The sequence below is a fragment of the Lontra canadensis genome, unplaced genomic scaffold (genome assembly GCF_010015895.1).
Source record: "Lontra canadensis isolate GAN:19392208 unplaced genomic scaffold, GSC_riverotter_1.0 scaffold48, whole genome shotgun sequence".
In the NCBI taxonomy this organism is placed as follows: domain Eukaryota; kingdom Metazoa; phylum Chordata; class Mammalia; order Carnivora; family Mustelidae; genus Lontra; species Lontra canadensis.
Genome location: NW_022631042.1, coordinates 8693009 through 8712982, shown reverse-complemented (window position 1 = coordinate 8712982; position 19974 = coordinate 8693009). Strand labels below are relative to the sequence as shown.

The 19974-nt window shown below is 41.1% G+C and overlaps 1 protein-coding gene across 6 annotated transcripts in view; it reads left to right on the top strand.

Moving 5' to 3' along the window:
- Nucleotides 1–19974, top strand: part of CCDC146 (coiled-coil domain containing 146) — a 113434-nt gene that overhangs the window by 68180 nt on the left and 25280 nt on the right. For 5 of the 6 annotated variants that reach the window (XM_032873287.1, XM_032873292.1, XM_032873286.1 and 2 more), the window contains exons 3-8: nucleotides 5680–5762; nucleotides 8907–9116; nucleotides 14069–14126; nucleotides 15989–16165; nucleotides 18572–18645; nucleotides 19518–19745. In XM_032873287.1, the coding sequence (XP_032729178.1) occupies nucleotides 5680–5762; nucleotides 8907–9116; nucleotides 14069–14126; nucleotides 15989–16165; nucleotides 18572–18645; nucleotides 19518–19745 (830 nt within the window). Of the gene's footprint in view, nucleotides 1–5679; nucleotides 5763–7697; nucleotides 7732–8906; nucleotides 9117–14068; nucleotides 14127–15988; nucleotides 16166–18571; nucleotides 18646–19517; nucleotides 19746–19974 lie in introns of those variants that run through there. The other variant, XM_032873290.1, reaches the window with a different exon arrangement.

Below are 19974 nucleotides of genomic sequence, written 5' to 3'. Positions count from 1 at the left end.
GTTTTAGCCCCCAAAGGCGGCCATTTATCAGGATAAGACCAAACCAGTAGGTAGTGTCATAGAGGCAACAAGAATCAAATAGGTTAATAACCACGGTCACTGTGGTTCCCTGCGCACACCCACACAAACACCTAATTGTTTCCTCATGCTGACCCCCTTCCACATTAAGTTCACTTGGTGAAAGTTCTTACTTCCCTTGGAATGTCCTAGAATTTCCATGTTTGAAATTTTTTCCGTATCATTACACATTGCCCATGAATCATGAACCCTTGTTAAACTTTCAGCTGTAGAGTAAATGTTTCCTTCCAGTCTCAGTTACCACCAAGGCAATTCAGTAACACAATTATCTATTGTGAAATCATATTTATGAACTTCATGACATTATTTCTAACCTTTCCTTATGTATACTCTTTGACAATTTCAGTTGGGTCTTACACTCTATGCCTTAGATCCTGCATTTTTAAAACATGACAAACTTGGTTTCTGTGCCCATTTGTATCATGCAGTGTGAGAACAGCCATTTTTTCCATGTTCATGTTGATAAGTGAAGCATTTCATCCTCTAGAATTGAGTCTGAAGTTCCCAACCAGAGGTAGACTCACTTATGGAGACATTTTACAGTTTCACAGAAGAGTCAGTCACTGTTAGATCTATATTACATCCAGATTATGAATTTTATTTTTAAGAAGGCTAGAATCCATTCTTCACAGTTTGATCTTTTTCTTTTCTTTTTAAAAAAGATTTTATCTATTTATTTGACTGAGAGAGCACACAAGCAGGGGGAGCAGCAGGCAGAGGGAGAGGGAGAAGCAGGCTTCCCGCTGAGCAGGGAGCCCGATGCAGGGCTCAGTTCCGTGACCCTGGGATCATGGTGTTAGCTGAGGGCAGACGCTTAACTTACTGAGTTAAGCGTCTTAACTTACTGAACCACCCCTGATCTTTTAAAGACAGACTTGTTTTTAGAAGAGTAGACCAAATAAAAGATAGCTTATCAATCTTCTTTCTAAACATCAATGACTTAAATTTTTTCAATTTATGTAGAAACTATAAAGGTATACCAGATGTTTCGCCCCGTCAGCTTTCTTCATCGGTTTGTAGGCATCAAAGGCAGTTTGGCTACTGGGGTGACAGAAACAATAAATAGGAAAGGAAATCTCTCCTGCCTTCCTGCTTTTTCTGTAGTCATAAAACCTGCCAACATGTACCCGTGGCCCACCTGCCATTGGGTTGCAAATAACTGGTATTTTAGAAAAGATTCAACTTAGTACAACTGAGTTTTCATTAAGTCTGAGCTAGAATCTGGTTGTATCTGCCAGTAGGATCTGACCGCAGCCCTCTCCAGTTTGAAATTCTGCTCTGAATCCCTACTGTTAACAGCAATAGTTTCCAAGCGTATTTTAATAGCATTTTATTATTAAAAGCAATACATGGTTTGGAGAAAATTAGAAAATACAGATAAGCAAACATAAAAATATAAAAATCATACATTCTTTTGACCCAAAGAACATAGTTTTATCATCTTAGTTCTTAGCCTTCTAGATCATACCTTATCAATATTCACTATTTGATGAATTGCCGTCATATTCTCCTTTAATTCTTTAAATATGGTTTCCTTTCATTATTTGGACATATTTATAATAGCTTCTTTGAAGTCTTCATTAATTCCAACATCTGCACCCCTCCCAAAAGAGTTTTTGCCCTTTTCCCCCCCTATTTCTTTGAAGGACTCATAATTGTTTTGTTGATAATTGGTCATTTTAGATAATATATTGTTAACAACTCTGGTTTCTGATTCTCCCAAGGCTTCTTGTTGCTGTTGGATTTGTGTTACTGTTGTTCATTTATTTGTTTAGTGACTTGGCTGGACTAATCTGTGAAGTGTGTCTCCCCCACAGTGTGCAGCCTCTGATGTCTCTTTGTAGATATTTTCTTCTTTCTTTTATTTTGAACTTTGTCCCACCCACCTGAAGAGGTCTTTAGCAATAAATAAGAAGGTGGAGCAGATGAGCTCTTCACTGGCTGCTGAGGCTGCCCAGAATAGCTCTTCCACACATGGGGATGGGGTAATGGGTGCAGTTCCTGGTTCAAATGCCACGGTTGGCTACTGCTCTTACTGAGTTTTGGATTTTGTTAAATAGATACATCTCAATATTTTATCTGTCCTTAGGTCCATTAAATGGTTGTGTTAGTTACTTTTGATGGTTGAGTCAATGTTTCTTTGAGGGAGAAGTTCATCAAGCTCTTCAAATGACCATTCTGGAAGTTCCACCCCCGGAAGTGGTCTATAATTTATAATCTTACTCATCTGCTTTCACTTACAATATAGAGAAAATAATGGCATATGGTTATTTACTAACAATAAAACTACTGAGTGGAAAGTGAGTGTTCTGTACTTTCTTTTATGTCTATCTTCTCAAAAAGTGAGTGCCTGGGGGGAGGACCTAGGTCACATTTGCTTCTGCTTCCATTAGGCAGGGCAGTAGGTGAGAGGTAATGTAATTTCAGCTTGAAAACAAAATTATAAGTACAATATGTGTTTTTAAACATAAGAGTCCATAATTACCTTATCCAATGGTTTACCTAGAGTAGTTAACTTGTTGCCTAATTATGAGGCCGGTACCCACATGGTCTTCATATTACATGCACACACATGTGCATAAACATATGTGTGTGAGAATAAACATATTCTCACCTTACATTTTCATAATTTTTTCCCAGTAATTTTTCTCCTTTAAGAGGGCCCATATGCAAAGCTTTTTTTTTTTTTAAACATATTAGGCCTTAAAGGCGCAGTGCTGATGTCTTACACTGATTTTAGTGAAAATGTTTGTGACCTGAAGTAAATTACATATTAACTCAAAAATGCAGAAAGAAAACTGAAGAAACAAAATTAATGTGTTTTATGAAATATCTATAAAATGTACCATGAGGTCAACCTACCAATAGCAACTCAGCACTTAAGAAATTACATGTGAATTATATGTAAGGTGGCATATTAATATATTTCAAAATATTTGATATAGGAAGAAGTAGAACCTCCTCAAAGGGCTTAAAAATCTCCTTTACCCAGTGGGGAGGCTTCTCAAAAAGTTAAAAATAGAACTACCCCAAGATCCAGCAATTGCACTACTAGGTATTTACCCAAAGAATACAAAATTGCTAATTCAAAGGGATACATGCATCCTGATGCTTATAGCAGCACTATCAACAACAGCCCAATTATTGAAGGAGCCCAAATGTCTACCGACTAGTGAATGGATAAAGATGTGGTGGGTATATACAATGGAATATTCCCCAACCATAAAAAAGAATGAAATCTTGCCATTTGCCATAACATGAATGGAACTAGAGAGTATTATGCTAAGCGAAAAAAGCTGGTCAGAGAAAGACATATACAATATAATTTCACTGGTATGTGGAATTTAAGAAACAAAACAGATGATCATGGAGGGTGGGGTGGGAAGAGAAAGGACAGCCAAGAAATAGCGTTTTCAGTACAGAGAACAACTGATGGTCACTAGAGAGGAGATGGGTGGGGGGATGGGTGAAATAGGTTACAGGGGTTAAGGAGGGCAGGGGGCACTTGGTGCAATGAGCGCTGGGTGTTGTATGTGTTGAATCCCTAAACTGTACACCTGAAATTAATATTACACTGTATGTTAACTGACCAGAATGCAAATAACTAAAAAAGAGAAATATTGTTTACCGTACGTCACCCATATATAGAAAATCAGGGTTGTGAGGATGGGGCCCCATATCTGGTAAGTCCCTTGCAGAAGACCTCAAGCACTTTCACAAAAGAGAGAAGGTTCCACAGTGCATATTATAATGTTTTTTCTACCCTGATTTGGGTAGAGAGACATGAAAGCCCACTGTGAAGACGCCAACCTTCCCATCTCATCAGTCTGCTTGCACGGCACGTGCTTGCCACGTAGTTGCACTGTCCTGGGTCTCTACTGGCTGAGGACACCGTGAAGAACAGGTGACTCGGGCACTTTCCTCGCGGTGCTTATACAGGTGGTTGGGGAATCACATAAATATATTTATCACTACAGATTGTAATATGTTATATGTTATGAAGTACAGCATTCTTTTGGGGTCAGTGGTGTGTGTGGGTGTCTATCTTAATTTAGAAGTCAGAAGAGGCCTGATTGTGGATTGATATTGAAACTGAGATTTGGGGGCACCTGGGTGGCTCAGTCAGTTAAGCATCTACCTTCAGCTCAGGTTACGATCCCAGGGTCCTGGCTTCAAGCTACATGGGGCTCTCTGCTCAGTGAGGAGCCTGCTTCTCCCTCCCTCTGCCTGCCATTCTACCTACTTGTGTGTGTGCTCCCTCTATAAAATAAATAAATAAGATCTTAAAAGGAAAAGAAAAAGAAACTAAGTTATGAAGAAAGAATTGGAGTCAGAGAAAAGTGAGGAATGGCCAACATGGAGGCCCAGGGCAAGGACAGAGATTCATGCATTTATGGAAATAAAAGGAAACCAGTGTGCCTGGAGCATTAAGAGCTTGAGGAGTGGGTTCTGAAAGGAGACTGGGAGGTAGCAGGGTCATACAGGACCTCAGGGGTCATCTCCAGGGTCTTGAATTCTGTTTCACTTGAGTCTTGAAAATTCAGCATAGCAAAACCTTGTTTGATTTTTCAAAAAATCTCCCTGGAATGTAGACAGATGGGGGCCTGAGTGGATGCAGGGATGGGGAGGGGGACAGTGGGAAGTTTTGCAGTAGTCTAGCTGAGATGGGATGGGACTTGGACGAGTGGGGCCAGGGAAAGAAGATGAAAACAGAGAGACTCAAGAGATATTTTGGAGGTAAGAACAACAAACATGGCATTGGTAAACACAAATCTTTTCTTTAGTTCCATTTTTTGATACTATGTCAGTAGCAGTTCACTTAAAGTCAAACCTAACACAAATGCTCATCGCATTATAGTAAAATGTCAGCATTTCATGTTGTACTCTGATGTCTATTACTATTTATCCTGTAACTCAGAGGGCAAATCAAACGTTCTTTTATCAGAAATGAAAAAGGAAAAAATAATATCACTTTATGTACCAAATAAACTTGCATGCTTCTTTGATTGTAGAGGTAGAGAGACAGTGGGACAGGGGAACAATCATGGATTTTTGGAGCTGGACCATTTGGTTTTACATTCTGATACTGCCTTTAACCAGCTCTGTAACTTTGAAACAAATCAATTAACTTTCTCAACTTTAGTTTAAAATGGACATAATCCCTACCTCACAAAACCTTTCTGACAAAGAAATACTTGATGTACAACAGTTGCCCATAATAGTTGCTCAGTAATTATTAGTTCTCTCAACTTACAGACAGCCATTCTAGTCATCTATACTATTCAGGCTGCTTGCTAAATCTAGAAGTATGTTTTTTAGAATTGGAAGAATTTAGCTCAATTCCTTCCCTCAATTTACAGATGAAAAAATCATAGTCTAGAGAGGTAAGAGTCTTGATCAGGAACATAGAGATTACAAGAGGCAGAATAGAACCATTTTCTCCAAACACCCAGCATCTTTGCAATGCACCATATTGCCTGGTATGTTTCCTCTCTAATGTTGGATGGGAAGATTTTATAAGATATCCCTATATCCATTTTGTCTCTGCTTTAAGCATAAAAAGGGTGATGGCTAACAGTTATCTTGTATTCTCTTTGCTAGTTGCACAGTATGGGAAAACTTCCTGGAACCAGAATGGCAGAGTTAAAAGCCAAGTACACCTTGCTGCATGACACCGTGGTAAGGTATGTTATTCATTCATGTGGTGACATCTTTTACCATATTTGTATCTCTCTCTCTCTCTCTCTCTCTCTCTCTGTGTGTGTGTGTGTGTGTGTGTGTGATGGGATCTATCTTATTTTTCATTCACCCAAAAGCAGGCCTCAAGGCTAAAGTTTGAGTTCAACTGGTTTGAGAAGTGATACCGGAAATTTTCAGGGGAGGATGGGGAAGTGAGATGGGGAAGAGAGGAATCTAGCCAGGAGTGTGCCTCTCTGTAGGTTTGCCCTGGGGCCGACTGTCTCACTGAGGACTCTCTAAGGGTGTGGAACACACCTCTGAACTCTCCCACCAAAGGGTGAGGAAACTGGGCTATTTGCCCATTGTTTTTCCATCCCTTGGTGATTAACAATTGTTCCTAGGGAGGTGATCTCCTGGCACTTCTAGCAATGCCCCCTGAGAAGCCAAGCAAGTTCCTGTGGCCAGAGAAAGCTCTCAGGCAGAGGAACACAGGTGCTGTCAGTGTGTATGGTAACTGTCCACCAAAGCTACAGATGACCCCCAGAGTGGGCTAGGTGGGGAGTGGGATTTGGTGTGACACGGACATTATCTGCTACAGGACACTCTTGTAGGATTCTCTCTCCCCATCTCTCTCTACCACTCAGAGGTATAGGTTCAAGCACAACCCCAGCTTACATCTGCTGAGATGCTGGTCTTCTCACCCCTTCCACCTACCCTAGTCTACTCCCCTTAGCCTCATCACAGTCAGCAGCAGGTGAGAATAGGCTTCCCCAGGAAAATTCCACAAAGTTTTCTAAGCACCTGCTATGAACCACTGGGAATCAAGGAGAAGGAGAATGAAGAAAGAAGGGAAATCCAGTTCTGCTGCTACTTCTTACTATTCCCAGCCTCCTTCTTCATTTTCCCCACAACCTCCTGTCTCATAACCTTGTATGTCTTCACTCAAAGCCAAAGAGAGACAGCAATGAATAGAAACTCCATCCTCCCATTCCCCATCCATCCGCTCCCCCCCATCTTCAAACATTAGCCCTACTTCATTCTCTGCCCAGAGCCCATTTGGCTACTTTGAGGATGGGACCCTGGGGGGAAGAGTGAAGCACCAGAAGGAGAGCAAGGCTACATTCCTACAAGCTCTTCATTCTCACTCCACCACCTACTTACTCAGCTCCACCCATGTTCCTGACAACCATCCAGCTCTGGCTCCTCCTCCTCTTCCTCGATGCCAGCCTCCAGCTAACTCCTCACCCCCATCCCTCATGGAGACTCCATTTCCCACAACTGGCGCTGACTGCCAGTGTGTACACATAGTTCTCAAGACTCAGGAACTTGGAAGATTTAGATGGGAAGGCTGGGGTAAGCTTTTTCAACATAAACGGGGGAGAAGGACCCATGCACTTCTCAGGGCATGCTTTGTGGGGTGCTGATTTGGCTTCCTCCTTCCCTGGCCCACAGTTCAGTTCCCTAGGCCCCAGTGGTGGACAACAGTGTAGGACCAAGGCTATGGTGTTGTTTCTTCCTACTTCCAGGTTGTGTTGCAAAACCCTTACTTCCCTTCTGCTACCCACATCTTACCTCCTCTTGACCCTTTAGTTCCCTCTCTTGTCATTACGAACACCCACCACCCTCTCCCACTCCTGCGTGCTGGGTGAGAACGGCATGAAGACACACTCTGCACTCTTGCTGCTGAGGTTTTAGCACGGCAGGCGCAGACTGCAAATGCTGAACTGAAACCCACTGAGTTTTGCATTGGAACCACGTTATGGAAGTTAAGTTCTCTTCTGCTGACACTGTGTTTCAAATCCACGTGGGTAAATTAGCATTTGTGTTCTCGTTAGAACCCTAGCCATCTTGTCCACTTTTTTTCTGGGGGAGATCAGACACTGTGGCACAAGTCAATGCTTCACGACTCCACAGGTGAAGACTCAGATTAAGGTGACCAGGCAACTTTAGACTGACATGCAAGGAAATGGAATGGTAAGAAATAACTCCAGCTTTCATTAATAGAAATTATCTGTGTTATCACGGTTGCCACTATTGCTATTTGGGACCTAACATAGTGCCTGGAACATATTATGTCCCAGGAAATGTTTCGCTGGATGTTATTGAACAAATGACATGTTAAAGCCAGAGGAAATGGGTGGAGCAGGTGACTTCAGTCGAGACAGCCTTGATCAAGTCATTGGGCATCTCTGCATGTGAGGAGACCCCTGAAGGTTTCTCTTGGTGAGGAAGCTTGGTAGGGCGTGCACCAAAGAGCAGTGCTGGCTTTAACACAAGAAATGGCGCCAGTCCTGCTTCCATAGAGGAGAGGTAGCTATTATGAGGCAGCTGGGTTTCTGAGAAAGATGAATCAAGTCTGCTGATGAGGCTGCAGCTGCCTCCAGCCTGCAGCAGAGGTGGGGGAGTTTTAGAAGATTCCACCAAGTCTAGTTTCTGTGTCCATTCAGATCTGCTTCTTGCCAGATACTGAACCTTTTTTCCTAGACAGAGACAAGAGCTCCCAGATAGGGAATTGCCCTCAACTGTGACATTCAAGTCCATCTCTAGCCAGACATTGAAGATAGGATCAGAACTTTGTAAGGTAGTTGAGGTCCACAATTTTATAGGAGAATTTTTCTTCCTGGTTTCCTAGTAAAGTGTCATTAGAAAACTTTGCTCTTTCTTAGTTCACTAAGGAGGAAAAGATTTTCTTACAGTTGGGTCAGGAGAACTCAGGAATTAGAGAAAGCCAGCATTGCTGGGGCAGTTGAAGGGAGGACCCATTCTAGTCCCTATCATCAACCTGCCTGCCAGTCTGGGAAGTCATGATTATTCCTGAGTCAAATACAAATACCACATTCCCATCCAACTCAGTGCTCTGTCTCTACCACCATCTTGATCTAGACACTAGTGGTAGTACTTGTCACCTGGTGCTTTAGGTGCCTAGTCCATCCATTCCCCTTGTGAGACTATGAGCTCCACTCACCTCCAGTACCCAGTACAATACTTGGCACAAAAATGTCACTGAATTGAACTGAACCTGGGAATGAAAGGAACCGGGAGTAGTGTGGACATGTTCCTTCCTCTCCCTGCTAGACCCCCAGGCGAGTACTACGGGTGTTAAAAGTACCTCCTTCTCATCATTTGAATCTCTGTTTCATGGAACCCAGCACGCAAGAGTCAGAGGTCCAACTTCTAGAGGATGCCAAACGTTTCACTGAGCAAATACGGCAGCAGCAGTTTCACCTGCAGCAAGCCGATGATTTTCCTGAGGCGTTCACCACCGAGGTCTCTAAAATGCGAGAACAACTTCTCAAGTATCAAAATGAATATAATGCGGTGAAAGAAAGAGAGTTCCACAATCAGTACAGATTAAATAGGTAAGTGCACACTTCTCTCATCAAACACACTGAAGACAGAGTGGAGCCTAGCTCTTTCCACATAAACGAAGTCAGAAAAATGAGACTGAATTCAGAAGGAATTTGAGGCACAGTGAGTGGGAGATGGCAACGTTCAGATGATTAAAGCCTAGCTCTCTCCTTGGTTTCCTAGAACGGGCCATTCCTGAACAAGAAGGTTACCCAACTTCTAGAGAAAAGCCCAGGTGACAGGGAGACGCCCTCAGGAGGAGATCCCTGCTTTGTTTTCCCTGTGTCAGGAAAGCCATAAACTGTAGCCAAAGAACATACGGCAGAGAACAAGGACTGGGCACATGCTCTCAGCCTCTCTCGCCCTGATCGTGGCTCCATGTCCTTTCAACAGTGCCAGACCATGTGGCTGCATGGTGGGTGCCTACAAGCATCTGCAGGCAAATCCCTGTGAGCCGAGGGTTACATGTGGCTCCCTCTGTTTTTCTAACATAGCAACATGGGCCACATATTCAACCTTATTCTCCTAAACTATTCCTCAGGATCAAGAAAGAAAGTAATAATAGCCTTCGGAAAGACACAATTAATTACTCATCCGGATTTAGAGGATGTCATTCAGTGAATTGAAGTAGATATGTATTGCTAGAAGGCAAATGTTCCTTCCAAAATCTCCAACATTCCTCCTGCAGAGAAATGAATCAGTGGAAGACTTTGTTCAGCAAACCACACTCTCTAGATCGAGTTTCAGAATAACTACAATCCAAGTTTTGTGCTCTGGTGTGCTGGGTGCTGGGTCCTGAAGAGAAAGCCAAATTATCACTCCTGGAATTTGTTACCTTTTAAGGTGGCAGAACTTTCTCTGAGTATTTTTAAGAGTGGGTAGAAATTTCCGACGGAGTGAATATAATTCACTCCTGTTGAGAGCTGAGCAGATGATTTGAGTGACTTTCTGAGGACTCCGTAAGTCCTTAGTTTTGAATCCTCTCGTTGGGGTCTGTCTTTTCAACGGGGGGATGAAGAAGGCTAGCTGACTCAGGAGAATTATATTCGGGGCAAAAAAAAAATCTGAGTTCTTTTTTGTCTTTCAATCTAAACTTGTTTCAGGCTCACAGTGAGATCTATAAAAAGAAACCCTAGCTATTTGTGTGCTCTGTAAGCACTCTTTCAGTTGAGAAAATAATGAAATTAAAACAATTGGTGGTTGTTCATTAGTATTGAAAATATGAATGCTTGACATTTCCACGAAAGGGTAAGAGGAACATAAGTCAGTTGATATTTAAATTGTTTAAGATTTCCAAGTGTCCCTGCCAAGGAAAAAACCCCAGCAACACCCAGAACCCTTGACTTTTAGGTATAGACAGGCAAATTGTTCACTGAGTTACTTGGGATGGGGAGGGGACCATCCACAGTGACCTACAGTGAACGAGAACATTCAGGACGCACATTTGCAGAAATGTTTGGTGTGTATTGTTTTTGGATTTGTAACACATAATACTCTAGCTTGAGCAGACTCCCTCACAGTCTCAAATATTAGCAGCTCAAGAATGAACAAACTTAGTTTCATAGACACAATGGTAATTCCAAAAGGAATATCACCAGGAAAGAATTATAGGCTGTATTTCATTGGCTTTAATATATTTTATATTACATGATACAGAAACAAATTCACTCAATACTCCCTCCCCAGGAAAAAAGTAGATATTTCCATCCCCACCTAAAAATAAAGAAACTAAGCCAGTGAGAGAAACCCATTCATCCAAATATACAGATGATACTTTTCAGATCAGCACAACAAACTCATTTTATTCAGGGTCTAAATAATAAAAGCCCTAATTAGCACCCCTCCACCCCCAGTATCTTTAGGAACCCCTGAATCATTGGCAACTATGAAAAATAATATATTTTTCAAATGCTCTAGAGAAAAAATTTTACTCTATAATTTGGTTGATTTTCTCATGTTTCCACACAATATAACTCTTTAATAAATACTGATGGTGATATAATTACAGGGTAAGTTAATAATTAAATGTCACCAGAGTTTTGGTTTTGAGATTAATACTCATTGACCTCTTGAATATGCAGTTTAGGAAAGACTATATAACCTTCTTAAGTAAGTTAAATATTATAAATAAATAATGGAGTAATTAAATAAATACTATTGAGAACTTATTTTTGAAACAAAGCAGAAGTCGCTCTTTCTAACCACAGTCTCTGAAAAGATTTTCCTATATTCTATTCAGCCTTTTCCTTGCCTTTGTTTTGTTACCTTTTGGGGCTTCTCAGCTTTCTAGTAATTCCTCAATTCTGGACAGCAAATAAATTGTGTCTTTCATGCTAAATCTGAGGCATTCTGACAAGTCTCAGCCATGGTCAGTGATCGCTGTCTGTCATGGGTAGGGATGTGGAGACTGGGGACACCTGTGCTGCCCGTGCCCACAACTGTCCCTCGATGTTGGCCATGGTGACTCTTTATGCTTCCTAGCTGGTTCCCACCATCCCCGTGCTGTCATCCAGGTCTGGGTGGCTGTTTTCCATTCTTAGTCTGGTAGTAACAGCAAAGTTGGAACCAAGAAACAAACATCCGGCAAGAAAGAACAAGGAGTATTTTGGCGATGCATCTGCAATTCCAGAATGTTAGCTATGACGGAGGGGCATCTAGGTCATCAGGATTAGTAGGAAGGAAAAACCCACAGCTGGAACAGATTTCACTCTCTAAACACTTTTTTTTTTTAAACGTTTCCTGCTTTCCCCGTAGAAACCAAGAACAGAATGAGCTTAGGACAGGTTTTGCAGGGTGTTGTCTTCATAACTCAAAGAGGATCCCCTGACAAACTTGTTTAAAAGTTAGCTTCAACCCTAAAACTAGTGACTCCAATTTCTGTCCAAGCCTCCCCACCCCGGACAAACTCCCTCTGTGATTCTGAGACATGTTGAAGTTTAACAGCTGTTGGACCCAGAAGTGGTTCTCAGCCCTGGCTACATGTTAGAGTCACCTGAATCTTCCGTCAGTGACCACCAGCCCACGCTTCAGCACCTCCTGACAGGAGAGCACAGCCGCCCATCTCAGCCCTTTCTGGCTTTGGACTGGCTGACTCTTAGATGTTTATTGCCTGTACTGGTTCAAAAATTTACCTCCTGCGATTTCTACCCATTCAGGCTGGAAGATGCCTCCTGCCCATGACAACATCCAGGGCTTCCTGTATTGTCTCTTCACTCATGAGTCCTTAAAACCAAAACCCTTTGATGACATGGTTTCAGTCAGGACCCTCTTGCTGCAGAAAAGAAAGGAGTGTGGAGGAGCTTTGACCCTGCAGGAGCCCTGAGTCTACAGGAAAGCTGGAAGTGTCAGGCAGATTTAAATTTTAATGTCAATTTAAAAGGTTAAGACTTAAGATGTATCAATAGGCACAAAAGTGGTTTTCCTTTATTTCAGTAACGCCATGCAAAAAGGAGAATCTAAAAGGAAAAAAAAAAAAGAGAAAGAATGCATGAGGACATTTACTACATTTTTTAAAAGTGAAATACTGAAAGCAATCTAAAGTCTAAAAAAATAATGGATATTTAAATAATAATGTATGCCAGAGGCTGGCAGCTTGATATTAAGTCAGAGCTAGGTTTCTAGGCTTGAATGTCAGTTCAGCCTTGACTGTGTGACTTTGGAAAAGGTGCTTTAACTCCTGTTTCTTCATTTGTACAATGAAGAAAACAATACCTACTTGGTAAGTTCTGAAGTTTAGAAATGATGCGTGTAAATGACCTGATACAGAGTTACTGAAAGACAGGTGATATTTAGGATTATTTTATTATGCAACATCTACCCACTAGGAAACTTTGAAACTATTAAGTTATTAATTGTGAAGTCTGAAGATATTTTTAATTGTGAAGATATTTTTAATTACATGTTTGGTAAAAATGGATTTAATCATATGTAAACATTTTGTAAATATTATTAAAAGATACAAGAAAAGTAAAAATGGTCAACTGTGGTGAATGGGATGGGATTATGAATGATATATTTCTCTATTAAATAGGAAAATATGCATCCTTTTAAGGAAAAAAAATCAGCTTTTCTTAATAAAAAACACATGATAGAAATGTAACTAGTTTAAAATGTCCTAAAGAATTAGTCATTTTATGTTTGTTTAAAGAAAAGACCATTTTGTACTTATTTACAAGTAAAAGCTGTAGAGTCTTCTGTTGTGGGAGAGCTTCATGTCATCATTTTTGGAACTCAGGGACATTAAGGCGGTCTTTATAACCAAAACATGGCAACACTCTACCACCCTCTGGTGGCAGGCTGGGTGAGGTGTAGGATCACTCGGTTGGAAGTGGAGTATCGTCAATTTGTACACAAGCTCTAAAAGTAAAGGCATATGTATTCAAAACTCTGACCGTTCAACTTCAGCCTGTGGCCCAGACAGCTGACCTATATTAAATTCCATTGGCACATACTTATTACGCTAACCTTAGTTTATATGATTGCATTTAATAAAAATTCCTAAAAAAAAAAAACAAAAAAACCTGGTGCGCATGCGTCTTTAGCTCCAAGGTCCCAGACCTGCTGGTTAACGAGAGCTCCTTATTTGATGGAGTCAGAGGAAGGCACTGCAGTAATCCAGGCAGGCATTGGTTCATTGCAAATAGTATAAAAGCAGGTCCAAGGCCAGCCTGGGAAGGGGTCAGAGTTCAGGGAGGAGGTGCTGCTGGCGAGTAGCTGTGATGGGGTGAGGTAACTGTTCTAATTGGTGGGTGTACACGGTGTTGTGAGAGGAGAGGGTGGGTGGGGGGGGGAGGCCCCTAACCAGGAGTCACTGAAGCCATCATAGAGAATGGACACCAGGTGACCTGGCAAACAAACATGGAAAGCACACTCTATGAGAAAGCAGAAGGTTATTACTGTAGAAATAACTTACTCTTTTGTACATTGTCAAACTTGTTGGGTTTTGTTTGTTTGTTTTTTACAGCTTAACAGAAGAAAAGAACCTCATAATAAAGGAATTTGAGAAGATTCCTAAGCCAGGAGTGAGTCTTAGATGGTCTACAGTTTGTTAAATACAACTGGTTTCAAACATCCCTTTTGATAAATAATGTTTATCACAACAATCGTGCTCTGAGACATTTGAAAGATCCAAGAGTCTTAAGTATGGATAATACTAAAAGGAATAACTTCTGGAATGCACACAGTGACGCCTACCACAGACTTCGCTATCTGACCTCTAATTCAGGCTGTGTTTAGTTGGACAGTATCTGCTTTGTTTTTAGGGGGAGAAAAGGATTCTGTGGTTGGCACATAAAAACATTATTTTTTGCATAACTGTTACTCTCAGAGCTTCCTGAACATTTCAAGCTTATTATAAGAAATTTTCATGAAGGAAATGTTTCACTTATCTATTCCTACATAACAAACTGCCCCAGAACTTAGTGGCTTAAAGCAGCCAACATTTCTTTTTATTCCTTTTTTTTCCCTCCACAGTTCTGAGTTCTGGTCTGAGCTGGTTCATTTGGGGCTGGGTAGTCTAGGATGGCTCCACTCACATGCCAGCCAGTTGGCAGGTTAGCTGGTCTATGATGACATGTCACCAGTTAGTCACATAATGGTGGGAGGTTTCTGGCCTCAAGAAAAAGACAAACAGCCTCAAGTAATGGCAAATCCCAACACACAAGACTTCAAGCATCTGCTTTTGGAATATTTCATTGGCCAGAGCAAGTCACAGGGCCAAGTCTAAACTCTAGGGGTAGAGAAACAGGCTCTACCTTGTAATGAGAAGAATGACAAATACCCACAGGAACAGGAATTGGAGTCCTTTTGTCATGCTCTATCACACAAAGTAAAAAGAAATGTCATTACACTTTGCACTGTTGCCCTCTTCTGAACAGTTGTATTTCCAAAGTGTGCTGTTGGTATTTTAATTCTAAGGCACAAAAACCTGTTCAGCATAGAGTAAAATACTACTTTTTATTGGTGTGTTTGTGTGTATGTATATATGTGTATATATATACACATAATATATTATATATATACATATATACATATATATACATAATACATTATATAGATAATAGTGTGTAATATATATTTATTATATAGTACTATAGTACTATACTTACTATTATAAAGTACACCTATCATTTACCACACAGATTTTATGGGGAAGAGCATTTTGAATTTTAGTTCCAGATCATAGGATCACTAATTTAACCCTCTCCCAGCAGCAGTAGAGGAGGGAGAGATGCAGAAAGCCCAGAGCAAGTTTAATGGATTCATTCACTCAGTCATTAATAATGTGTAGATTTTCTGAGTGTAGGACTTCTCTCCCATAAATAAGTCAAACAATCCCCAAGGGAACAAAGATGTGTTATGAGTCTGGGGTGGAGGGCCTCTGGGCAGAATGAGTTAGAGAAGTAATACCAATAAGAAAGTGGGGGATTAAGGAGCACAAAGGGTTGGGTTTTCTATATATGAACTCCCTAGTCTTTAATTCTCACATGGGACTCAGGTTAACCATAAGCCTGATAGTCAAAGATTATTTGCATCTGATGTCAAATCACAAGGCTGCTAGAAAATAGGCTGGAAATTTTCACTAATGTTTTTTGGGTATGAAATAAAAATTACCTCAAAGAGGACACATTTAAAATGCAGGATAGACAGGAGCACTAGTTAAACACACACACACACACATACACAACTATGACTCTAATGTTAAATGTTTAATACATGACATACAATTGTCAGAAATCATTTTTGTATGTAACCTTGTAAGAATCATTCATGAAGCTCAAAACAGATATAATCAAAATGGTGCATAAAATTATTTTTCATTTGATTTTTGGGTAGACAGATACTTGCTCAGGCTCTATATAACCAATTTTGGTGACTTTTAAAGGAAATGGAGAAGAAGATGAGACCATTGAAAGAAAGCACTGAGGAATTACGTAAGGAAATAATGCAGAAGAAACTGGAGATCAAAAATTTACGGGAAGATTTGGCATCTAAGCAAAAGCAATTACTAAAGGAGCAGAAGGAACTAGAAGAACTATTGGAATATCAGGTCAACCTAAAGGTATGCTACTTACAGTTCATAAATGCTTAAGCATTATGCCTGCATGGATGTCCAGACGCATAGTTATCAAGACTAAGCCCACAGGTTTGACAAAGAGGGGCAGCATCACACCAACTGGAACTTTCGGTGTTGTGACTGATCCAATCCAACTACACCCGGGCTCTAGGAATTCACAGAAGACCTGAGAGTGTTTGGTAGTCCTTCCCTAATATGGAGCCCTTGACCCAGGGAAAAGATCTCTCTAGGGGCACCTGGGTGGCTCAGTGGGTTAAGCCTGTGCCTTCCGCTCAGGTCATGATCTCAGAGTCCTGGGGTTGAGCCCCGTATTGGGCTCTCTACTCAGAGGAGAGAGCAGAGAGTGGGGCTCTCTGCTCTCTCTCTCTCTCTGCCTGCCTCTCTCTGTCTACTTGGGATCTCTCTGTCAAATGAATAAATAAAATCTTAAAAAAAAAACTCTCTAGACCTCACCAAGTATTTTGGCATTAGAATTGAATATGGTTTCACTCATATGTGGAACATAAGGAATGGCGTGGAGGTCCAGACAGGGAGGGAGGGAAAGCTGAATGGGAAGAAATCAGAGAGGGAGAGACTCTGGACTCCAGGAAACTAAGGTTACAGAGGGGGCGGGGGTGAGGGGGGCAGGGTAGCCAGGTGATGGGTATTGAGGGCACGTGTTGTGATGAGCCCTGGGAATTACGTGCAACTAATGAATTCTCGAACACTACCTCAAAAACTTATGATGTGCTATATGTTAGCTAACCGAACATTAAAAAAAAAAAAGTCACAAACACAATCACTTCTTTGAAGAGCAACCAGCTGTATATTTGTATAACTTTATTCTTGTCTATTTGATTCCACTCTATTCCCTTCTCCCCATGAAAGTGATGAAGACTTTGTTTATGCATTTATGTTTTAGGAGATCATTAAAATTCATTTTACTTTGAAATATATATAACTCTCAAAAAATGATTTAAATAACCTAGAGTTATTTTAAAAACAACAACAGCTGACACTCATGGCTTAAAGGACAATTATGATTACTTTAACCTCCTTTTCCTTAAGGGTCTTAGAGCAGTCAAAAAAGGCAGAACCAGCTGCTCCCAGCAGCGCAGCACCTGAGCAGAGACAGATTTGCAAGGCGCCCTGCAAAGCTAAAGGTTCAGGCCCCTCACTTGCATGAACCTCTTCCAAAGCCCTGTGCCTATTTAGCGTTTGTAATTTTTACTTTTTCTTAAAGAGCCCAACAAATCCTAAGAGTCTCAGCCTTAACATAACTTAAGGACTGAGCAAGATCCCAGGGAGAAATACACGACACGGCCATGAAGTGTACAACTTCCACGCGTGTGTGCTACCCCAGGCCCCGAAGTCAGTGCGATCCTCAGGCAGGAAGGGCTGTTCCAGAACCCTGCTGTGTACATGAGGTGCTTGAGGCTAAAACTCAACCTTCTGTGAAGCCACAGAGCCTAGTAGAAAGTGGTTCTAGACAATGTTACCTTCTGATCTCGGCCTTACTGCTTACTAGCTGTGTGACTTTGGCAACATTATTTGAATTCCCTCCGCATGAGTCTTAGGGCTCCCTAGGAGCAGAGCTTCTAGTACTCAGACAAGTATTCGTGGAGGGAGGGCACCAAGGAGAATCTGATAGGAGAGGGAGGGAAGTAGCACAGAGCTGGGAAGGAGCTGCGTCAAAATGTGTTTTCAGGAGAACTCTAGTCTCAACCTAATCCTAGGAGGAACTCTAGACCACGAATGCCATCCAGAGGTAGAGGGAATGAGCTGTTACATCATCACATCCATTAGTCTTTGTTCACAGAGGGCTGCCTTCTTCCCTCTACTCCTGACGAGACAGCTCTTCTCAACCAGGGCAAGCCTACAGAGAGGAGAACAAGCATGGGCTCTTAGCAGCCAAACCCTGGAACCATGAAGATGGGCGGACAGCCATAAAGGGAACAAATAGCACTTCCTACATCTGCTACCTCTTTTTTTTTTTTTAAGGTTTTTTTTTTTTTGTTTTTGTTTTTTTTAATTTACTTGAGAGAGAGAGAAAGAGCACAAGGGAGGGTGAGGGGCAGAGGGACAGGAAGAAGCAGGCTCCCCTCTGAGCAGGGAGCCCGATGCAGGGCTTGATCTCAAGACCCTGGGATCATGACCAGAGCCAAAGGCAAATACTTAACTGACTGAGCCACCCAGGCATCCCCAGCTACTTCCTCTTTAAACTGCTAACAACCACAACTATCTTATATAAGGTCACTGGTAGTATTAAATGAAATAATTAAAGCACCTGGACAGTGCAAGACAGACAACAGGAATTCTGTACATTGTAGTTCTTTTCTGTTTAATTTTCTTGTCTTAAGTACCTCTGGTCTAAGACTACATAATTTAACATGGTTCCATTTTTTTTGCTAGGATGAAGTGGTCCACCATCAAGCTGTTCCTGTGCAAATTGGAAAAGAGATAGAAAAAACAACACGCAAAAAAGTGTATGATTTAATATTATTTTTTAGGCCCTCCCAGCCCACTCTCCCCCAAGTTAGTGTGCATGCTAAGAGTATTACTTATTGAACACATCAAATTACTATTATAACCTTTGAAATATCTGCATTTGGCCCTGTCTAGGTTGTGTTATCAAGCTCATTAGAAGAAAGTAATGCAGCATATTACTATCATTCATAACACTTAGGTCTTAATTTGGGGACCGTATTCTTTTCCCAACTTAAAAATCGAATCTGCGTGGAGAACTCCAACTGACTTTACCAGAGCTATGCAAGAGATAAGTTATTTGAACTGTGTTGAATTTCATGCTCTGGAAGTGTGTGAGCCAGCCAGAAGACTAAAGCCCAGATGACAGCAAAACTTTCCTTTGCCAACTATTCACATGGGGGAACACCCCTGAACATTCACAGTAGATTTGGAGGCAGAAATCATGGAGGGAATTCTCAAGGTTTAGAGGAACCCAAAATGATATAGATACGTGAAGATACAAAAATTCTGGAGAAACAGTATGATTGCTCTGGTGAGGAGGAAAAAAAAAGCAGGCATTAATAACAGTTCAAAAAACCATATCACTACCACCAAAGTTGAAAGATTCAGGGAGGCTGGTCAGTAGATCCAAGGAGACACTGCAGTGGGGATCTGGGGAGAACGGGAGGAGGTGGGACAAATCACTCATTGGCACTCAGCGGAGATACCCACCAGCCCATGATCTTCACCCCACCTCTAAATTCATCACTAGCTCTTCTGTTGCCTTTTCAGGAAGTAAAATAGGTAAAGACAGCATGGGCTCACACGTGTGTGCATGGGCGTGTACACATTTACCTATGTATCTGTACATGTATGTATGTGTCCCCCACAGAGAAATGGAAAAGAAAAAAATTGTCTTGGAATATGAACTCAAAGAGCTAAATGACTCACTAAAGAAAGTTGAAACCAAAATTAACTCTATAATGGAAGAGAAGGAGGATGTAATAAAGGAAGTTGAGAGCAAACGAGCCTTACTTGAAATCAGAGAACGAGAATATAACCAGTTGGTCAAGCTCCTGGAATTAACCAGAGAGAATGAAGCAACTTCACTAACTGAAAGGTTAGTAATATTTCTGTGTATCTGTCACCCAAACTTGTCTTCAGTTTATATCTGAGGATTCAACACATAATCTCAAACAGACTTATGTTGATTCAGTTAAACATTTTATAAATTTTTAAATAGATTTTTACCATTAATAAAAAAATATTAAATAAACTATTTCCAAATATTTTTCTCACCCTTTACTCATCATTTTCCTCAATTTCTGATGACTGAACCTTAAGGACGC